General features: G+C 41.9%; 1 protein-coding gene across 1 annotated transcript in view; it reads right to left on the bottom strand.

The window, feature by feature from the left end:
• LOC119650333 (formin-J) overlaps window positions 1-22,926 on the bottom strand; it is a 218,778-nt gene that overhangs the window by 3,235 nt on the left and 192,617 nt on the right. The window contains 11 exon segments of the mRNA XM_038052988.1: window positions 37-183; window positions 8,060-8,395; window positions 8,753-9,055; window positions 9,134-9,386; window positions 9,554-9,680; window positions 9,742-9,991; window positions 10,051-10,151; window positions 10,210-10,398; window positions 10,523-10,584; window positions 10,643-11,437; window positions 18,743-18,890. Of these exon segments, the coding sequence (XP_037908916.1) occupies window positions 37-183; window positions 8,060-8,395; window positions 8,753-9,055; window positions 9,134-9,386; window positions 9,554-9,680; window positions 9,742-9,991; window positions 10,051-10,151; window positions 10,210-10,398; window positions 10,523-10,584; window positions 10,643-11,437; window positions 18,743-18,890 (2,711 nt within the window).

Here is a 22,926-nt window from a genome sequence, read left to right as displayed (position 1 = left end):
CTTAAAGCGACCCCTAAATGGATTTGGCAAACAAACCTTCTATCGCTTCTATCGTGCTGACAACATCAGTTTTTTCGATTGTGGTGGAAGGTTTCCAATCGGGATATACTCGTTTATATGAATCTAGACCTCCAGTTGTTGCTTTTTCCTCAGGCAATGGATCCAATTTACTTCTTTCGCTTTCTGTAATCAATTAATGGTTAGGCGATTAAGCGAAGCGTTTTATTACAAATATTAGTTCCTTATTTTTCTTCGACATAAAACGTTACAAATGTTATATAATAGCGCCAAGCTTACTTTCGATGGAGAGAATTAAAAATTCCTCCTCCAATGTCTGTAATTGAGGAATTTCGCTGTGTTATTAATATAACATGTTGGTCTCAAGCCCAGATAAACGAAGGAGGTTTGAGTCAATACATTTGATACTACGCCGGGTAAAATAAAAATAAAATGGTGAGATCAGGAAAAGAGATAAATATAGCTCTAGTTACCCCACAACGCTTAATCCTACCTGACTTTTTTCGGTGAGAAGTCCCCCAACAGGTTGACCGAAAACCGTATTCAATACCATTATGATGGGAAATGATCATGTCAGTTAACAAGCCTTGGAAAAATACTAAGGAGTTCACCCCTTTGCACATCACAGGGCGGGCTCCGACCCTGTCGAGAAATGAACGTTTTTGATGCACGAACGGCGTCAGGACACTGCCAACTTAGTTCGGGCCAAAAAATTGCGTGCCTGCAGGTTAAATATTGGCACCCATCACTGAGGAATATTGAGGTACATTTTTTCTCAAAGGAATTTACAAGAGCCCTTTAAAAGTGCCACATCGAGATCTGTTTTGCAAGGACCACGACGGTGTGGCGCTAAGGGATGCGGCACAGAACGTAATCATGCTAAAACTTGCTATAATTTGTCTGCTTTGGTAGTCTACACGCTCAATATGGTGTCAGCATTGGTATCTTCGAGAGTTTGAGTGACGCCAGCGATTTGATGATCAGTTGATAAAGCCCACTATTATTTCAGCTGACCACAAGATTTTTCACTGCAACGACGAGAAAGGCTACTTTGATACAAAGGCTTGTAACACGCCTGCTTATGTAGTCAATGTAGATGACTTGTATGGTCATGTCGGCGAAAGGCCAATCAGTGCCATGGGGCTAAAGGCTTTAGCACACACTGGGCGGCGAGCATGTCTTCGATTTTGTCGACGGCCTTTTATTTGCCAATGTATAGTTTATGAAACGGTTTTCGCATCTTCCTACATTTTATAGTCGGAACAGTAAGAAGCAAATCGATTATATTTTCATAAGCCTTTTTTCATTATAAAGAGGTGGGAATCTTCAAAAGAATAACCCCAGGGAGCAATTTTCCTGAGAGTGTGTGATCCATTAAAACCACCTCTCGCGAAGCTAGGAGTGGATTTTTACCCATCCGGCAGCTTTCTTTGCATATTTGAGTTTCGCTTTTATTGAAGACCTTGCGGTCAACTTCAACACTTTGAATGGCTTTGTTGAAGAAGTAGTTGCTTATCCTTTATGTTAGTGGCATTTAACTAAAGGTTAATTTTCGGACTTCGTTACTTTCATGTGAGTGTAATCGCTGGCTTAATTGCTCGCTCTTTGATGACTTCACTAACCAAACTGTAGTTTCAGGTCCCTGTGCAAATCCTCATTACGAATGAACCAGGGAGCGTCTACTATGCTTCTAAGCAATTAATTTTGGAACGTTTGTATGATTTTCAAGTTTGATTCTTCGGCACAGCCCCAGAGTTGGATGCCTGTGTCTGGCAGTCAACCCGTTCTTCTCCCTTAGGATGTGCTTTTTCCAGCTGAGCTTAGCATCGAGTCTCATACCCAAATATTGAACCTCACTCGCCTGCATCTGGATTCTCCTTTTTGTTTGTGAAGTTAATGTACGTTTTATTTGGTTTTTCATTTCGTGGTCCATTCTACAATTTGGCCAATAACTGCTTGCAGCGTATTTGTTTCGTCAGTAGATTTACCTGCAGTAAGGTTAGTAGTGCCGTCTCCAAAATGTCGCAATTTTGGTTTCATCACAGCAAGGTATATCATTTGTATACGAAAGAAACAGTGTTGTGCTCAATACACTGCCTTGCGGTACACCAGCTGCAATTTTCTTTAATTCAGAGTTGGTTCCTTCGTATTTCACTCTGAACAGGCGCTTGGATACATATGATTTTAGGGTTTCAAAGAATTCTTCAGGGGGTCCCTAGGCAATTTATACAGCATACTTTGGTGACACATCTTACTGAATGCCTGCGCAATATCGAGAAAAATGGCTGAGCACACCTGCATGTTCTATCGGATTTGTGATCCTGTGCACCTGTTGGATTGTGGAATGTTTTCCACGGAAGCCGAATTGGTAAGCTGGTATTAGCTTTAGATCCACAATGATTTGCTTCAGTCTCATAAGGAGACGCCTTTCAAATAGGTTGGATATAGTAGGGAGTAGCCATATTTGTCGATACGATTCGACTCTATTTGGTTCCTTCCCTGGTTTAGGAGCCATTAAAACTATGGCCACTTTCCATTGTCGAGGAATATATTCTAATCTGAAAGCTGCATTGATTATTTGTAACAACTTAATTAGACCCTTTGCTGGTGTTTCTTTCAGAATTCTCTCTGTAATAAGTTCATAGCCAGGAGCTCTATTAGGAGGCACATTTGTTTTGATTTCTGTCCTCAACTAATTTAGATTTACACGGCGTATTGGGTAATGATCCACTTTTTTTACTGGGGTTTTGCATGTAGACGCTTGTGTATCTAGAAGCGGGAGGGTACTATCTAGATATGGTTGCCCTTCACCTCTTGGTGAGGTATAGCGCATCAACCATATCTACGCGCTATCGCTCGCGGTTACTTAAAATGCGCTTCAGCTTCCTCACGACTGTTTTCTAGATGCTTCGTGAAAAAATCTGCTTTATCCTATGCAAAACGAACTCATTTCCCATTTTCCTGTTCAATAGGTAGGATTTGTTGTTTGGCTCCTTCTAGATCTTTCGCAGTCTTCCATAGGGAGTAACCTTTGCCCTTTTGGGCTGTCAGATTTGAGATGTATCTGCTGAAGGACTTGTTTTTAAGGTTTTTTGTAAACACAAAACCTTATTAAAATCGGTTTACTGTCTGTCTGTCTGTCCGTCACATGCATTTTTCTCGGAGATGGTTATAGCGATTGACACCAAATTCGGTAGAAAGGTGGGAACTGTGAACGCTCACGCATATAGTGAGTTACATCCTTTTACGACGAATTTAAGGGGGGGTCCCCATACATGCAAAAGGGGAGTGTACATTTTTTTTTCATCAAATATAGTCACGTGGGGTACCAATTTAAAGGTCTCGGTTAGTACTTTTCGAAGCCGGTCTTAGTTTTAACATTTGTTGAAAAAGTGGGGAGTACGGGGGGTTGAAAGTGGTCATTTTTTTAACGGACCCATTCTCAGGAACTACCCAATCGAAAAATCTGGAAAAAATCAGGGGGCTGCCACTATATGGTGCCTAGGCTCCGAAATACCCTCCATATCGATACCTGTTCAAATAAAGTTAATAATAGTACATTACTATAATTTTTAGTAATTGACAGGGAAACCCCCCTTAAGTTCACCCTAGAATCATAAAATTTTGCAGCGATGTAGGCTACAGTATAGCATGATCCTGCCAAATTTGGTGAAAGTCGCACTATTACTAACAAAGTTATACTAGTTATATCACTTGAAAGTGGCTATTTTCACATAATATATGCATATTTTACGTGCTACATGCTAATGAGACAAATGCACACTCAAATCTCTTTATAAAAGAAATACACAAAACCTTTCATACCTGAAGCGTCTAGCTTCCGGTTTCCCGATTGTTATATTTATTAATTAAGTCATTTAGCTGGTTTGTCAGAAAGTTTAGGGTTTTTTTTTCCTTTCCGTTGGGCGTATAGTATATTTTTTATTCAGTCCATGATAAGCAGGAGTGCTTTTCCAAGAAGCCTCTTGTATCTTCATCGTTGACAGATCTATCTCCTCCTTGAGTTGATAAGCAGTGTTGATTTGGTCATTTATGCAAATTTTTTCTTGGATGTACTTTTTGAATACTGCCCACTTGGGGTTTGTGTTATTAGTGAGTTTGGGAGGATAGCTTTTTCTCCTCACTGTTGCAATGGCATGATGCTGGCCACTGAAACAGGCGTGTGATCGGATACTATGTTTTCATCCATTTTAGTTTTTTTGCGTTAAAGTCACCTCCTAAAATGAAAGAGCTTCCGATGAACTGGAAGAGTCGATCGAAATCTTTTTTTTATACTAGATCGGGACGGACAGTATATTGAGGAGATCTTCACAGCTTTGTTAAAAAGTTATACCAATACAAGCTGGTGGTCAAAGGGTAGTATAGGTCCCAGGGCGAAACGTGGATTGGTACCCACGATGGAGCGTAAAACCTGGGAAACGCCTGCTGAACCAACACCAATAGCTCTACTACCAAACCCTATCTCTACCTCAACGTGGTGCGAGCTCTTTCTTAACGAAAAACTGCAGACGGAGAAGGATGAAGGTGAGTCTCCCGCGCCTAAAAGCGGGACAAATTGTACCTACTGGTCCTCCAGGTTGGGTTGGAGGTTGGGTAAGGCTGACAATCCTACACGGAAAACAACTTGTTACGAAGCCACAACAGGAGCCTCGGACTGGACTGATAACGCAACGACGAACCTGGCAACGATAACCGAATAACGATTTGCGCATTTTCTCATGCAACGTGCGCTCCCTGTACTGAAATGGGGCTGCCAATCAGCTAGCCGATACCCTGTCCCAATATAGGGCTGATGTAACAGCGTTGCAGGAGACGATTAGACAGGGACCGGTTTCCTGGAGAAGAGATATATTATAGTGGCCATCCAGTAATCCATGTGCTCGGAGTAGGTTTCTCAGATAGCCAAAAAATGAAAACTGCTGTTATATGGCTATGCACTCTGCGCTTGCGAGGCAAATTTAAAAATATAAGCCTCATTAACGTTCACGCCCCTACAGAGAAGACTGCAGTGTCGGAGAAGGACACCTTCTACGAGGCAGTAGAACGGACCCTCGAAGCCTGTCCCAGATATGATATCAAAATCATACTTGGGGATTTTAACAGCCAAGTAGAGACGGAGCCCGTATTCAGGCGATACGTTGGCTCCCATAGCTTACATCAAAATACAAATAATAAGGGACTGCGAATTATACAATTAGCAGTGTCACACGAAATGGTGGTTGGAAGTATCTGGTTTGCGTGGAAACAACACCTCTCAGCCTTGATGAATGTGAGAACATATGGGGGGGCCAATATAGACTGGGATCACTATCTCGCTGGCATGGTGCTCCAAGCTCGAATAACGACACCACACAGAATCCCCTCTGACAATCAGGTGAGAGTTAACACGGAAGCCATCCACAACACAGCCCTCCGCAACACCTATAAGAGGGAAATGGATGCCACAATAACCGCAGTCAACAGAGATTCTGGAGATGAAGCATCACCAAATGATCTTCACAATCACCTGAAGAACGTTATCAACAATACGGCCACAAATATACTTGGACCCAGCCTCAAAAAGAGTCGGAACGGCTGGTTTGACGATGAATGTAAGCTAGCAACGGAACGGAAGAATGTTGCATACCGAGTAATGCTGCATTCTTAAATAACGCGGGCACGCGCTGAGACTTACCACGAACTCCGTCGAGCGGAGAAGCGATTTCACAGATGGAAAAAGGAAGCCTTGGAGAACCAATAGGTCTGTGAACTCGAAAAGTACATGGAGCAACCGCACCAGGCGCGGAAGTTTTACCAACAAGTCAGCAGGATGAAGCCTTACACACCTCGATGCTCATCCTGCCGAGACAAAGAGGGCAATTGGATTTCCGACAGAATGGGCATATTAGAGCGATGGGTTGAGTACTTTGATGAATTACTGAACAACCAGAACATCGGCGAGTTAGAGATCCCGCCAACTGAAGACGACGGACAAATACTGCCACCACCAAGTATAGAAGAAACAGTCCGTGCAATTCATCGGCTTGAAAATCATAAGTCGCCAGGAGCCAATGGAATTACAGCCGAATTGGTTAAATATGGAGGCGATCAATTACACCAAGTCAATCTTATCAGTTTCGTTGGGGTACCGAATTCTCACATGGCCGTGTACAGTTTTATCCTGGCTATGCTATCATGGGCGGCCTTGAAGTCGATGAAAAGATGGTGCATTTGATGGGCATCTGATCTGTGGTGATCGTAAAGTAATACCTAAATAATAATTTCACTGAGTCAGGGCTGCAGAGATCAGGGTTGGTATTTAGTGGATGCGAATCCCACCCGCCCCCCAGGACGTATTTTTGTAATATTTTTCCAACTCCGTGTAGAAAGAAAAAATTAATCGTGCAAAGTGATCCCGAAAAATGTTAGAACGTCTGGTTAATGAATTGTGGGTAACGTACGAAAAAATATATGCAGTTGATGGATTTCGTGGTTCGTACCATACCCTTGAACAATGGGCACCTGCTAGTTGAAGGTAAAAGCAATGGAAAGTAGAATTCTTTTATCTTATTTCGACGGCATTAACTGTGCCATTGAACGAAGTATCTATCATTTCGCAAATTGATGTCTTCAACAATCTTCAGTGATTGCTAGTATTGCGTCCAAAGAGCGGCACTTTTCCAGATGATCGACCACAACAGAAATTAATGATAGACTACTAAGTCAAACAGTGTGAATAACGTTAGACTTTGGTTTCCGCAAATTGAGACGAAAGAATTAGGCAATGTTGCCTAACGAGTATTTTTACGGAACAGGATTCGTCTTCCAAACAAATTATTTAATTTCGGAAACTCGTTGGTTTCTAAAAGTGTTCACAGGCAGACAGAGAATTTATGGTAGAATAAGTGTCGACAATCCAAGTCGAAAGGTAGATGAACTCCTTTCTGAAGGCTCGTAAACCTATGCAATCCAATGTCGTGACAAATGGGGTGCTACGCCCTAATAAGACGTCGACAGTGAAAGTATTTGCAGCCAGAAACATGGCGTTGACACTGCCCTTCAATAATAAATGGAACGGAATGGAGGCAAAACCTGATGGACAAACAATGATTCATCATCATCAATGAAGCATCACAGAACCGAATGTAATTCTTATCCCCCATTTCGGCGTACTTAAAAAGAAATTGGTAGCAAAGTAAAGAGTTGCGAAATGTGAGCAAAAGACAAATTATTCAATTGAATAGGCATTGCTTGTCGACTGACAGAGACCCAGGAATATAATAACCGCTTTGCAACAGTATGTAGCTGATCATTGTAGACGCAAAATAAAAGTGGCAGTACAACATTAATACATTGAATGCTATTTGTAGATAGAACACCTTCGCACAAAGTCGCTTTTTCCAAGCCAAAGTTTTGCGCAATTGGCGTGAGCGATTAGTTCGTGGTCGGTATTCAACCTGTTAAGAGGAAGTGGGCTACAAGAGAGTCGATAGAAAAATTGCTATCTTGGCATTATTAACGTTAAAACTACACCCACGTGTTTGCAATAGTCAATACAGAATGCCTGTAATGACCAAGGGTGATGTGGAGAATGGCTCGAGGGGTTCGGGACCGGATGGCTCAAGTGCGGTTGTAGCGGAAGGTCGCGGTTCAAAACTCACTGGTGGTAGAGGGATTTGTTATCGTGAGTGGATATCGGATGCCAGTCAACTCAGCTGTGAATTGACTGAGTCAAATCAGGGTAATAATCACGGGTAAGCGCAATGCTGACCACATTACCTCCTAGATTGTACTGTAGTGTACCGTTACGGTCTTGAATGAAGTGCTCTAAAACACTTCAAGGCCCTGATCCAAAATGGATTGCTGCGCCAACGATTATTATTATTAATGTGGAGAATTACTGGCTCTTTTCTTGTACTACGATGGTAGGGAAACCTCCAGGGGAAGAGAATCTGCAAAGGCCTTTCGAGAACCTGAACCATCTGAGCTTTCGTTAGCGACTCTAAATGATTCTAAAATGTGATATAATAAAATAACCTACCTGAATCGTTTTCAAGCGATCGCTTATTTGTTGCCAAACGCCTTCTCCTCTTATATTCCTCATTTTGTTTCTCGTCGCTTTCGTTAGCTTGTAACCAAGATTCAATCTTTTGGCGCCATTCACGAGATATCCTAAAAACGAATTGAGTTATTTCAGACAAAATCAATGCTAACGAGCTTTACCTAGGCTTTGGTTCTTCTGGCACAATTGGTTTCACTTCAGCTAAGGGCGATGGTGAGCTGGGCCGTTCGCGATCCTCTCCGAAATCTACGCTTAGTAAATCAGGACGTTTCCTTCCAGCACTACCAGATCTAGCTCTTCGCGCCCAAGAACGATCTATGGAAATATGCAATTTTAAGTCAAATCTTCTAGATTAACTGGAAGCAAGTAGTTTTCACGCCAGCCAAGTTATACAGTTGTACAAGCCTCAAATATAAACACCTCATTGTCTCATTTTCCATACACAGCCATTTCTTCTTATTGTTATTTTTATCACATTTAAAGGTGTTTATTATAATCACATCTAATACTGTGTCTGTGATAAGGCTACGACAGCGAGACAAGTACAAAGCCAAACACAAGCATTCATGGCGGGATTCGAACCTAAGACCCGAGATTGCCTGTCAATCTTTTCGGCCATCCCATTTTCTTTTGAATTATGCTATCGAGAAAAAAAAATAAAAAAATTCTTACCCAAACTTCCATATGAAGAAGCCTTTCTTTCTCGGCTACCGTTATCATGACCGGAACTTCTTAAAAATTCCATTAAACCGCCTTCATCATCTTCTGCCAGAATACGGCTTCTCCGCCGTCGTAAACTACCGTTTGGTGTAATGTCTGGCGATGGCCCTTCATTATTCATAACCAAGTCGCCATTACTATTAAAAGACCCCATCCTCCTTCTCGATAGTGCTGGACTACCTCTCACATCGAAATTGGTAGGATCGAGCATAAGGCTTGTTTCCGAATCGGAAACCGGTGTCCCGCATTGACTCACTGAAAGAAATATATTTGACAATGAGAGATAATGGAATTACATTTTTATATAGCAAAAGGGTTGGTCGCAAAACATACTTTGTTTCATCCTGCGAGCCATTTGTTCTTCGCGTTGTTTTCTACGCAAAGTAGCTTGTTCTTCTAGCACACGTCTCCGCTCGTTTTCCTTGACAGCTTGCTTGAACCGTTCACAGAAGTTCTGGAAGATTTTGAAGCACTCCTCCAGCTTAAACGAGCCAGGATCTTCACAAAAGAATTCCGCTAATTTCGTTCGCATCAGATCGACATCCTTCATTCCGCGTTGTAGGATAGAAACTTCACGCTCCGCCATCTGAATGGACAATTGAGTTCGTATTAATAACGTTTTTGAGTTTTGAGATTGCTAAAGGAACTATTGGTAGTTGGTAGTTGTAAGAGGGAAACATATACGAGTATATATCTCTCATTAGTTAGCAATACTAGTTGACCTCTACCATGCAAAAGACGAAATTGGCTTACCTGTAGAAATTCCGTCATTTGTTCTTTGATATCATCCTCTGTGGTAGCAAGATCAATTTGTTTCTTAATTTTCTTAATCCTTGCGTCCAACGCATTAATTTCATTGTTTATCTGTTCAGATGTTGTCCTGCAAAGTAGAATAATTGAAAATATAATGCCACGAAATTCTAGATAGACCGTCATCTTACTTCGACGCGTTTTCCAATGTATTCAGTTGGGACGGGAACGTTAATAACTCTGGATTTCGCTTTTCGGCTTGTAAGGCCACAAAATGGATCAAATTCATTCCCGGCTTGTTAGCTCGGATATCAGTGAGCTTTTGCAAAGAAGACAACTTGACGCCAGCTGCATTTCCCGCGTAACCACCCGCATTCAAGAAGTTTCCAGCAACCACAACCATATAGAGAACTTCTTGGAGAGGTTTGTTGTTCATAAGATCTGCAGAATTTACAAAAATTAATAGCTGCTTCCTTTTTGAGAGAGTTTCTACGACGTACCTTCCCCTGCAAACAGCATAGAGCTTATACACGGCTCTAGGTAGCTAATGTTGGCTGCAAACTCTTCTTTAAGAAGCATACTTTCTATTCTTAGCTTGTAACTGCAGAAAAAAGTAAATCAATTATTTTTTAACTCCCGGTAGGCGGAGGTAATGTTACTTTGGAACTTGAAGCAATTGAAGAAGGAATTTTTCCGCATTCCCCAATCTGTTTTTGTCTCCATCAAATGATCGCAGCATATCGAGTTCGTCCACCTCCGGTAAAATTTTAAGGAGGCCGCGTAATTTTTCAGCCCCAATGTCATCATGTTCGCCGTCCCTAATGAGCTGGATGATATCCTCGTTTGAACTGTAAATAGAAAATTTCGCGTTTTATAATTTTTTTATTGGAAAGAATGTGTGATCTACTATATGTTGGTATGTAAGGGTCATTAGCATTCGATCAAGGTCAATAAGGAGGGAAAGATACTCACGATCTAAATTGTTTCAGGAAGATGTTGACGTTGAGACTTCGCTTTCCATCCAACAGTGTTATCTGAAATAATATTTTATTTTTATTTATCGTCAATTCGGCAAACCGTTATTGATATTACTTCGGAACTCTCCTTTTTCACTTTCCTATCCAGAGTGTCGCTACCACCTTCCCGGCCCAACTTCGGTGAACCTTGTGTGCTTGTACTTGTTTGAAGGCAAAAAAGCCCTTCCATTTCACTCCAATCTAAATCCGCCATTGGACTATCTTGATGGGAATCTGCTACAATTGCCCAAATGTTTCGGTTGCCTAAAACTTTCTGGGGTGGAATTTTATTCCAGTTAATGGTCTTCATCTTCGCTTTCGGTGCAGGGGTTTCCTGCTGAGGTAACAATCTGACGGACTCATTCATATTTGGTTCTGGTGTTTGTGGACGATTTGATACTTCAAAACGTTTACATGCAGCTGAGAATAGGTTAGGTGGAGCTGGTGGCGGTGGTGCAGGTGGCGCGCAGGGGATGTGATTTCCCGGCATCGCTAGTGGTGGTGGAGGGGGTGGTGGAGCGGCCGGAGGCGGCGGCGGTGGCAGTGGTGGAGCAGCCGTGTTTGTAGGACTTGTTACACTGCTAAGAGATGAATTGGGTGGGAAATGGAGACTGTTTGGGGTTTGCGGCACTACCGATTGTTTACGGCTGGGACTTGTTGCATCCGTTCGGCAATTCGGACATGTAAACTTCTGAATGCTAGGCGCCCTCAGAAGGCGGACGGAATCTTCATTGTTCTCGAGAAGTGTAGCTCGATGTACGAGCTTCTCTGCAGTGTCCCATATAATATCACTTATTGTTTCCTTTGGGTCAATTCGTAAGAGATGCTGAAGTATATTTAAAAACGGAATCTCTTGGGGAGTGTCAGCTACCTGAAAATTTAAGAAGGAAAGAAAGAAGTCAATAAGTTAAAAAAACATTTTCTATTATTACTTTATTTATATTATATTGATCTATGGTAAGGTGTTTGATGAATTTGATCAAGGAAACAATTTGTGGTCGAATTTCAAAACAGACCATTAAATAACGCTGAATCTTCTGTAAACTTTAAATGTTCCTATCAAAATGTAAGGATCTCACTATTGGCTTGCCTGTACTTATGGAATCTCACCTTCGGTACCAAAGATTTCGACTCATGGGTTACATCAGGGATGGTACCTTCGTAGCCTGGGCGTCAGAACGTTAATGTGTATCCACTCTTTAAAACTACCAGCCCGGTTTTACTGCCATTTCCAGGATTCATTTCATGCCCCATTCAAGCGTCCTCGCATGGAAGTCACCCCCTACTAGGATGAGCTCCTCCGTGTCCAAAACGGTGCCCTTCAAGGCATCAAGTCTGCGTTGTAAGTTCGGCATCGTGTCATTCAGTGTCAGATAAACATTAAAATACGGTATCTCTAAACATCGACTCCAGACAAACTCTTGACTTTGGACAAGAACCCGAAGTCGGGAGCAGGCCCAAACCTAGATAGCAGCGGTACCTGATAGGTCGAGATGCCATGAAGCTGGGTCCTTGTTCCGGTACTCTTCACTGATTAGTACTAGACCAGCTTTTACCTCCGCAACTAGTCGCATTCGTACTCTACATACTACTCATCCAATTTTGACTTTCTGGTGTTAAGAAGTTTTTTTCGCGTGTTGCTTGACAAATTTCGTCACAGCGCTTGGATATTTACAATTGATGGCCATCTCCATTTCGGCCTTTTCCGTGAGACAGTCAAAATCTCAGACTTTAAGAGGGCACCTATACTCTAGGCCAGAAACCATAGTATTCTTTCCCTAGTAGCTCTTTGACCGCCTCGTAATATCCGCTCTTGTTAGTAGTAATTCAACAATGACCCCGCTACCCTCCGTGTTCCGTATGAGAAACACCTCTGCCCCACCGTCTTCAGGCTTGACCTCTCTGAGAACTTCCACAAATGCCTTGCTTTTCGTCGCTTCAATTAGTGGAGTCTTCTTCGTTTTCTCGTCTTGTCTTTTGTTGACCCACGATTTGTAACCATTATTCCTAATTGAAGTCCGTGAAATAGATGTGGGAAAGAGGTGGATCCTCTAGATAAACAGCAACTGCCCAATAGATGAAAACATGTAACGCCTGCTCTGAGCTTAACATTCAGTACGTGTATGTTTCATAGCGGATGCTGAAGGGCGCATTTAAAAACATAAGAGCATCAACAAGGAACATGTACGCTTTGTGTTTTTGAAGACGTCTTTAAATTCATTAAAGCCTGCCAGCATTGCAGGTAACAGATTGTCTGAATAGTCAGATAAGGACACAATACAATGGCACATACTACGGTTCCCTCGTTTCTTTGAATCTATCCTAGATAAAATTATAATTTATATAGAACTGAAATCTGCATTGCTGTCATGGAATAACTTCGAGCAACAAAAAGGACAGTTAAGTCCTGGTGGTTTTACGTGATTACTCATCGTGTCGGCCAAACCTTACGGTTCCACGGCAATGGCTCAGTACGGTCTCTTAGGAGATACCCACGAATACAACATACATCGGTGACATACCGGAACCATTTTTTCATAGTGTTCCTATAGTCCAGAACCATTTGCCTCATAACGTCTTGAAGATATATGAATCTTTAGGAGGATGGCTCATTTGGAGGTCTGTCACATGCAGGGAATATTTTGTCGAACATCTACGAATAACGTAACTAACATGTCCAGCCTAGATTTAACGTCGCGAGTAAGTGCCCTATTGGGTACTCTATCTAGGCCAGAGCTTTGTTGTCACTTATTCTGCTGGTGATCTCCCACAGCTCGTCTGTGACTAATGGACGAATTGCCGTCCCATTCAGAGATCTCTGAAAGGCGTCAGTGCTTCTTTCTTGCTGAAGGAACAACCCCTGGATAATTATCAATAAGAGAGTAAGGCACATGATCTGTGAGGAACTCTGGGTTTTGAGTTGCCTCCGAGCAGAGCTACCTAAAACATTCTCTCTTGCTCCGTTGGATATCCAGCTTAAAGTTTCTACGGATTTTCTTATATGCATGCTCCCTTTGCACCGGAAATCTACCTATTGCCCTCTGAACTGTTTTTCTAGCTTGGTGCCAGGCTGATTGAAAGCTGGGCAATTCACAATTTCACCAGTCATTGGTTCCTCTACTGGATAATGTGCATCTTCTAAGCTAGATTCCTCATACTGGAGATAACAATTGGATCTGGGCGAATTTGCACCTTTGCTTTCTTCTTCGTTTTAAATTTCGCTTGGATTGCCGACATTCGCACTTAAGGGGGTCATCCCGTGTGTCGGGTTGGAGAAATCGACTTTTTTTCATAAATTGTATCTATATATAGTGGAGAATATGTGGGCAAAGGGATTTTCCGATATTCCGAATCGTTCAGAAATTACAGTGTCAAACAGGTAAGGAGTTTGCAGCCGCGGTTAGAGTACTCGATGAGAAAGAGCATCGAATCTTTTTTTATTTGTTAGTTTTTTACCTGAGCCTTATAAATTCGAACACAGGTATAAATATAAAAAGATGGAAAACCAATCAATTGTCTAAACTTATTTGCTGTTTGGAATAAAAAGGATAATCCAGTCTAGAGTGAGCACTGAAAGGCTTTCAAGCTATACTCAGTTATATTTTGTTGTAAGTATTGTCCTGTTTGTGTGTTTAGTTATTTTTTTAAATGGATCGTACGAAGGCAGATCGCTTTAACGTTCAACGTCATGCTCGCACTAAAAAACGAGTATTTCATGGGAATCGATACTTATCAGAGAAGAAAAAGGACTCCGCATCAACATCAGCAAAGAAACTTTTAGCAAGCATGAACATGGATGTTCCAATTGCGACAAGTTTTGTATATTGTATATTGGATTTTGCTGCAATTTTCTCCGGTATTTCTGCAAATAATAAAATATACGTGGTAGTAAAAAAGGAATGCGTAGGACATGTTGAGAAAAGAATGGGAACGCGGCTTAGAAATGCGAAGAAAAATCACAAAGGCATTGGTGGAAAAGGGGCTGGAAAACTTACTGATAAGGTTATTAACGACCTCACTACATTTTTTGGGCTAGCTATTCGTCGACACGCAAATTCGATGGAAGGAATGAAGCAAGAAATTTGGGCAACTTTCTTCTATAAATGTTCTACAGACGAAAATCCTCAGCATCAAAATTGTCCAGCAGGCGAGGATAGTTGGTGCAAATGACGGAAGCTAAATGAGAACTGGATAGTTTCCACCACAAGAAGGCACCTTTGACTGAAGATGAAGACAATTTACGAAGATTTGTCACGAAATGATCTCTTGAACAGATGTTTAGGAGCAGAGACCCAGAATAACAATGAGTCGTCAAATGCATTGATCTGGACTTTCGCTCCTAAACACCTTCATTCTGGGGCCAAGGTCGTAGAAGTACCTACTTTTCTGGCTGTAATTATTTTCCATGAAGGATTCAATGGCATTCTCAAAATCCTAGTGACAATGGAATGACACATATGTCAGGTTTATGTCGACCGCCGTAATGAAGCGCGAATTTGGCCGCCCGAACGACGATCGACTAACCTCGCTAAAAGAGCCAGAATGGAAACCAGAGAGCAACAATCGGCCTTACAAGACTTTTTTGAAGAAACTGAGGGTGCTCTCTATGGACCAGGTATAGCAAATTGATAGTGAGTTAAAATTTTACTGTTGATAATCACATTTAAATTTTCAAATGCGTTTTTCTCGAAACTGCATCTTGAAAATCGGCTGCCACCATAGCTCAAAATATATTCAACCAAATTCTTTGAAATTTTCACGACTTCTTTACATACATATTTCGAGGGTCTGCAAACTAGGATAATTGCAATCGGACGGGTCGTTTTTTTTTATTCATTTTTTTATGAAAAAAACACCAAAATCCAAAAAATTAAGTTCAAAAGCCCCAAAAATTTACGTTTTAATATTTTCTAATTATTCTAGTTTGTGCACCGTGGAATGTTGTCCACATTAAAATGCCGTTTATTTTTTTTTCTCAGATGAACACAGAGCCCTCCAGCGTGGCGGCAGAAAAACACCTTTTTTTGGAGATGGGTGCATAAACTGACACGTATTCCAAAAACTAGCTACGATATTAAGCTGAAAAATTTATCACATATACTAGAGACATCAATAAATAAAAGTAGAAAAATCACGTTTCTATCTTTATTCAGTCCTGCAATATAATTTTTCAAAAAAAGGAAAAAAAAAACAGCCTTCACACGGGATGACCCCCTTAAGACACAGAATTTCCTTTCTCGTTCTCTGGAACCGCTAGTGTACTTTTTTACTCTATCTTTTTCGTGCACTCCTTTGTTTGGTGGCAGATCGATGACACTTCGGTAAGGTGCCAATTTTGTCGCTTTTGGTACTGTTCAGGCAGCAGGTTTCGGCTTCTTCTTGGGATCTCTTTCCTCTCCTCCTGAGAGGTTTCCACCCTGTTTTTGATACATAAACAAGTCGAGAAACAGGAAGCTAGGCTTTGTGTTTTTCTTTTATAAAGAGATTTGAATGTACATTTGTCCCATTAGCATGTAGCACGTAAAATATGCATATATTATGTGAAAATTTCCACTTTCAAGTGATATTGACATTTATAGTCTTGAATTTGCAGAGAAGCGACAGTTTGGACCTAGTATAACTTTATTAGTAATAGTGCGTTTTTCACTAAATTTGGTAGGATCATGCTCTATACTGTAGCCTACATCGCTGCAAAATTTTATGATTCTAGGGTGAACTTAAGGTGGGTTTTCCTGTCAATTACTAAAAATTATAGTAATGTACTATTATTAACTTTATTTGAATAGGTATCGGTACGGAGGGTATTTCGGAGCCTAGGTGCCATATAGTGGCAGCCTCCTGTTTTTTTTCGGTTTTTACGGTTGAGCAGTTTCTGAGAATGGGTTCGTTAAAAAATGATCACTTTCAACCCCCGCACTCCCCACCTTTTCAACAAATATCAGAACTAAGACCGGCTTGGAAAAGTACTAACCGAGACCTTTAATTTGATACCCCACATGACTATATTTGATGAAAAAAAATTACACCCCCCTTTTGCATGTATGGGGACCCCCCCCCCCCCCCCCCTTAAATTCAACGTAAAAGGATGTAACTCACTATGCGTGTGCGTTCACAGTTTCCATCTTTCTATCAAGTTTGGTGCCAATCACTACAACCGTCTCCGAGAAAATTGCGTGTGACGGACAGACAGACAGACAATAAACCGATTTTAATAAGGTTTTGTGTTTGAACAAAACCTTAAAAAGCATGTCTGGAAATAATTATTTCCAGGAAACTAAGTATGTCCTATGCCGATATTCTTCGAAAGGTTAAAATAGATCTGTAATTGACAGACTTGGGAGATAGTGCGAGATACATAAGGCAAACATATATAGGTGATCCGATGTTTGAATTAAATAACTCCAGCGAAATTTTAGCTGATAATTTTCGCGACAAGGTGGAATCGATGCTGGATGAGCAAAGGGAGGTTAAAGTTTAAAAATATGATAGGAGGCAATAAATGAATGCAAGTTGCGTTTCGTGCATAGCAAGAGGATGTGGACGACCGGTACGTTTTAGGTGATGGTAGGTGTATGACATATAGGAGGGAGTGTCACGGTTAAATGGGATTGGTACAAATCCACGAGGCAGTTTAAAATCTACTGTCGCAAACCGGACACTGCAACGCTTCTCCTAGTTCCACAATAGTACAATATGAGGAGATACTAGACACTTTGGTTTTGGATGCTGGGCATCATAGCCCTCAGATAACTTCCAGCGATTTCAACACGTAGATTTTGGAGGAGGGAATTGGAGTGGTGAATATCAAGGACCAAATACTACTTGGTCTTCTGTCAAGCTAGACACCATATTTGCCGATTTTGGATGTTTTCCATCTTTTCACGTAGGGGGCTAGGCTCAACGGTCTACCTAACACTCCTCACTACTTCGTTGGGGGGAGGTATGGTCTGGCCATCTTTCTCGACATCGGTAATGGTGGAAGTGATATCCAAAGGTGCATTGGAGGTAAAAACTTGGATAGTTAGCGTAAGAGTAAGCATTCCTGGTGGTTCTAGAAGAAGGTCTCGGCTCGAATGAGATAGCGATGGAAAAGGTGAGTCGCTTTGTTTGCGCGTAACTGAGACATGTGACGTTACAATTTCGTGACGATGTTTGTACCATAGCAGGAGACCAAACTATTGGTGAAGCCAAGATATCTTAACGATGAGATCATCTTGGATAGCTAGAATACAAGGACCTGGAAAAAAAAATCGGGATCTCTGTCTGCGTTGCTAGACTCAAGAGATTCATGGACTTTCAAAGCATAATCTCGTGGAGGATATCCATGATATAAAAAAAACTTCAGGAAATGGATCCAACCCGGAAAGCGGGTCGGATGTATGAACGTGCTGGTGTAGACCAGAACGTTCTCATGCGAAGAAATACTTGAATTTGGCCCGCGGGGATATGCGTGAAAAAGTGAGGTGGTTTTACTGTGTGCGAATCTCACAGACTGCTGTAACGTGGCGTAATAGTGTCTTCCAAGGATTTCCTTCATTCCATAAAAATCTACTTTTGGGTATGGTAGATACCTACTATGTGTGACTAAAAGGCCCCAAGAGCTGAGTCGCGAAAATCAATGACAACAAACTTAATACTAAGTTTAGAATTAAGTATTTCTGCATATAAATCCAGGAGAGTTGAAATAAAAAACTATATGGAACTTCAAAAGCAAGGTCGGCGGCTATTCAAACTTGTATCAATGGAATATTGGCTCTAATGTACAAGACAATTTAATGCGTGTAAAGGATAACATCCCTTCAACAAAATAAATTGAATCGTAAACAGCAAAGATAAATTTTATCTTAGCCCACAAGCTCAACACTTCGCGTAACTCTATTTACGTCGGCCTAGTTTAACGCGGAGAGAGGCAGCACAAAATAGGTCAGAGTGGAGATTCTCTTCTCTTCGCCGATGGAAGGATTCTGCTTAAGTACACACATGTCCTTCTAAACGCCACGCCTATGCTTCATGGTATCGAACTCATTACCCAGGGAATGGCACTAAAATTTTTCATTGGCCGCTCTAGGATACAGGAACGCTTCTGCTAATTAATCATCTCCAAGCATTATGTGCAAACAAACATTTCCACGTGGCATAACAAAAAGTGCGAATTCGTATTTATTTACATACATACCTGTCTGAGTATTGCATAGAAGACATCAAGATGTGAGTTGAGGTTGATCCCATTGGGACCTTGCAGGCTTTGGGCTTCGTCGCATTCTCGCTGTTCGTCGAACACGTCTAGTTGCACTATAATATCTCCCACACTCTGTGATTCTCGCCTAAAATGAGGAAAAAGCCATCATTCGTTAAAGCACTTTCCATTTCATGCAACGTAGTTTGATATATAGTGGAGTTAGTATAGCGCAGCACTGATGCACTCGTCCCTTTCGGGAGCCCACGAGCAAGGCGCACGAGGAAGATGGCAGCGATTTATTTGTTGAGCAATGCAGTTATTTCTGAAAATCGATAATTGCTGATATCGCACTAGTAAAACACTGATCTCGTGCAATCTTTTCAGGCGTTGCTGTAGGTGTGGATTTTAGTAGGTAAATGGTGGCACTCACGCGGGGGTTACTTCTCCTCGCGGATACCCTAGTCACGTCTTTGAGTCAAAGCACTCGAAAACGCCTAAGTACACGTTCAGAAGGATCGTCCTTAGCACCCGGTAACTAATTGCCGGAATGCATTTACCAAGCAATGTGTAATTAAAATGCATCCAGACCACAGCACTCTAAAATATTGATGGACAACTATCTGACCTAACCCGGCCGTCCTAATTAAAGGCCAATAAACAAATGGGGACAAACTCAAATACAGCCGGGGAATTATGTAAAGAGCCCGACCGCCGTCCTGTCGGCGACGAACTAACGCGTTAATTTCCGAAAAGGCACGTGGTGCGCGCGCATTATGCTTCGCATGGGGGCGCGTGGCCCCAAGCACTTCCTGAACACAATGCACTAGCTCACAGCATCCCAGGTCAAGTTCTGGGGAGCAATTTAGTGACATTTTACGCTTCGTTTGAGGAAAACTACTGTCGTTGATGTCACAGTTTCGTTTGCCGGCTTTGGAAAGGTTGTCCTATATTAAAGTTTGCATATTCAGCTCTATCCGTTGAACTTAGGCGAAGTGTATTTTATCGCCGGATAATTAATGGGGCGGACTTTATAGCATTCTTTGATCTGACTCTATGGGTGAATGCATACTTTCTTGTTTTACCGTAGCTTAGCCCCAATAGTCTGAGTTCGAAAGTTTGTGCTTAAACGCTCCCTATGTGTCGTATTGTAGTGCGATTCTCCGATTTTAACAATTTCGTTGGAAGGGGGATAATATTCAAATTTTATTTGTTCACCTTGTCATTATCCATTTTTAGCGCACAACGTGGGCAGTAGATACAAGCAAGGAAAATTGGACATCTTTGAGAAGTTAATTGACGAAAAGCCTCAGGGAGAACTCTTTTAATTCGGATATAAGATTATCTTCCTGGATGCAGAGGCTACATTCAGCAACGTTAGTACCGAAGCCATCATCATCATCATCATCAACGGTGCAACAACCGGTATCCGGTCTAGGTCTGCCTTAATAAGAAACTCCAGGCATCCCGGTTTTGCGCCGAGGTCCACCAATTCCATATCCCTAAAAGCTGTCTGGCGTCCTGACCTACGCCATCGCTCCATCTCAGGCAGGGTCTGCCTCGTCTTCTTTTTCTACCATAGATATTGCCCTTATAGACTTTCTAGCCTGAATCATCCTCATCCATACGGATTAAGTGACCCGCCCACAGTAACCTATTGAGCCAGATTTTATCCACAACCTGACTCATAGATTTCGTCGTTATGTAGACTACGGAATCGTCCATCCTCATGCAGGGGGCCAAAAATTCTTCGGAGGATTCTTCTCTCGAACGCGGCCAAGAGTTCGCAATTCTTCTTGCTAAGAACCCAAGTCTCCGAGGAATACATAAGGACTGGCAAGATCATTGTCTTGTACAGTAAGAGCTTTGACCCTATGGTGAGACGTTTCGAACGGAACAGTTTTTGTAAGCTGAAATAGGCTCTTTCGGCTGCCAACAACCGTGCGTGGATTTCATCGTCGTAGCTGTTATCGGTTGTGATTTTCGACTCTAGATAGGAGAAATTATCAACGGTCTCAAAGTTGTAGTCTCCTATCTTTATTCTTCCCGTTTGGCCAGTGACGTGGCCACCATATACTTTGTTTTGTCTTCATTGATGTGCGGCCCAAGATCTCACGCCGCCTGCTCGATCTGGATGAAGGCAATTTGTACATCTTGGGTCGTTCTTCTCATGATGTCGATATTGTCAGCATAGGCCAGTAGTTGGGTGGGCTTAAAGAGGATCGTTCCTCTTGCATTTACCTCAGCATCACGGATCACTTTCTCGATGGCCAGGTTAAAGATGATGCATGATACGGCATCCCCTTGTCGTAGACCGTTGTTGATGTCGAATGGTCTTGAGAGTGATCCTGCTGCTTTTATCTGGCCTCGCACATTAGTCAGGGTCAGCCTAGTCAGTCCTATTAATTTCGTCTGGATACCGAATTCTCTCATGGCTGTGTACAATTTTACCCCGGCTATGCTGTCATAGGTGGCTTTAAAGTCGATGAGTAGATGGTGGAACTGATGTCCATATTCTATAATAGTTTTTTCATCGCTTGCCGCACAGAGATCTCCCTTTTTATGTATGACACAGATAATGCCTCTTTGCCAGTCGTCAGGCATTGATTCGCTGTCCCACACCTTGAGCACTTGAACCACTTGGTGTAATTCGTCGCCTCCATATTTAACCAATTCGACTGTAATTCCATTGGCCCCTGGCGACTTATGAGTTTTAAGCCGATGAATTGCGTGGACTGTTTCCTCTATACTTGGTGGTGGCAGTATTTGTCCGTCGTCTTTAGTTGGCGAGACGTCCAACTCGCCGATGTTCAGTAGCTCATCAAAGTACTCAATCCGTCTCTCCAATATGCCCATTCTGTCAGAAATTAGATTTCCCTCTTTGTCTCGGCAAGATGAACATCGAGGTGGGTAAGTCTTCATCCTGCTGACTTGTTTGTAAAACTTGCGCGCTTCCTATACTTTTCAAATTCACAAACCTGTTGGTTCCAGCCATCATGGAAGCTCTAATTTGAATAGGATTGGATGGACATCTTACGCATCGGTAGTGTCCTTGCAAAGAACCAGGATATCTACGAGGTTGCCACTTGATCAGAGCAGAGGTACGCTGGTGCTCTCGTTGAAAGTGATGGACGAAATTCTACGCATATTGGACACGATCGGGGTGAAGATGGTGGCGGATGCCAACGACTTGGTGATATTGATATCAGGGAAGTTCCCCTTCTCTGAGTCCTGGCAATGGCAGTAACCTGCCCCTCGAGATATTTAAATCGCTCAGTTCTGGCAATGACAGTAACCTGCCCAGAACTGAGCGATTTAAATATCTCGGGTCAATGCTATCAGCCAAGGGGGAACTACGTTGTGCTCCTCAGAAGCGTCAAGCTTCCGGTTTCCTGACTTGTTTGTAACTTCTCCGCGCCAACCCAAAAAAAGTTGTTTTTAAAGAAACGCGTTTAAAAATTTATTACAGTATTGACAGTAGTGACTTTTCAGTACACAAGCTGAATCATAACTGGTAAAACCAGTTTCCAAAGTGTTCCCTTCGACTTATACAACATGCTAACCAAAAGAGAATGTGTAATATGCCCAACTAAAGCAGACGTTTTGAAGAGAAAGGCATGATACAAGAAGTAAGAGGCTAAAAACGCGGCTTGGACCAACCGTGCTATATACACTGCCCACTTATTTTCAAAATCGAATATGACTTTCATATTCTTATCGCATATTTTCCGATGCATTTCGACCAAAATTAATCATAAAAAATTTCTTTTTTCACAAACTTGAACCCATCATGTCCCCTTAAGTTAAATTGGAGATTGCACATAGAACTGAGCGTTAACAAGGCTTGAATTGCATTCTACGTCAGTAAGAGGATCATTGTAAGGAAATGGGGTCTTCGCTCGAAGATGGTTTTTAGATTTACACAGCCGTGGTTCGTCCCATTCTACGTAAAATAGATCTATGATCTATGATGAACCTAAGGGCAGTTCGCAGCATATTTTCAAAATATAACAATCTAGCTTATTTTGAACAGATGAATCGTAACGAGGAGTATTTTGAGGCCTAAATACCACGCGCATGAATCATCATAATTTTTCCCGCACTCCTCCCATTAGATACTAATCTGAAAACTAATATCTGAACCGGAAAGTTCTAATCGAGAACTTTCATTTCACGCCCAACAT

This window comes from Hermetia illucens, chromosome 2 (assembly GCF_905115235.1).
Source record: "Hermetia illucens chromosome 2, iHerIll2.2.curated.20191125, whole genome shotgun sequence".
NCBI lineage: Eukaryota > Metazoa > Arthropoda > Insecta > Diptera > Stratiomyidae > Hermetia > Hermetia illucens.
This window is presented reverse-complemented; position numbering and strand designations above follow the sequence as displayed.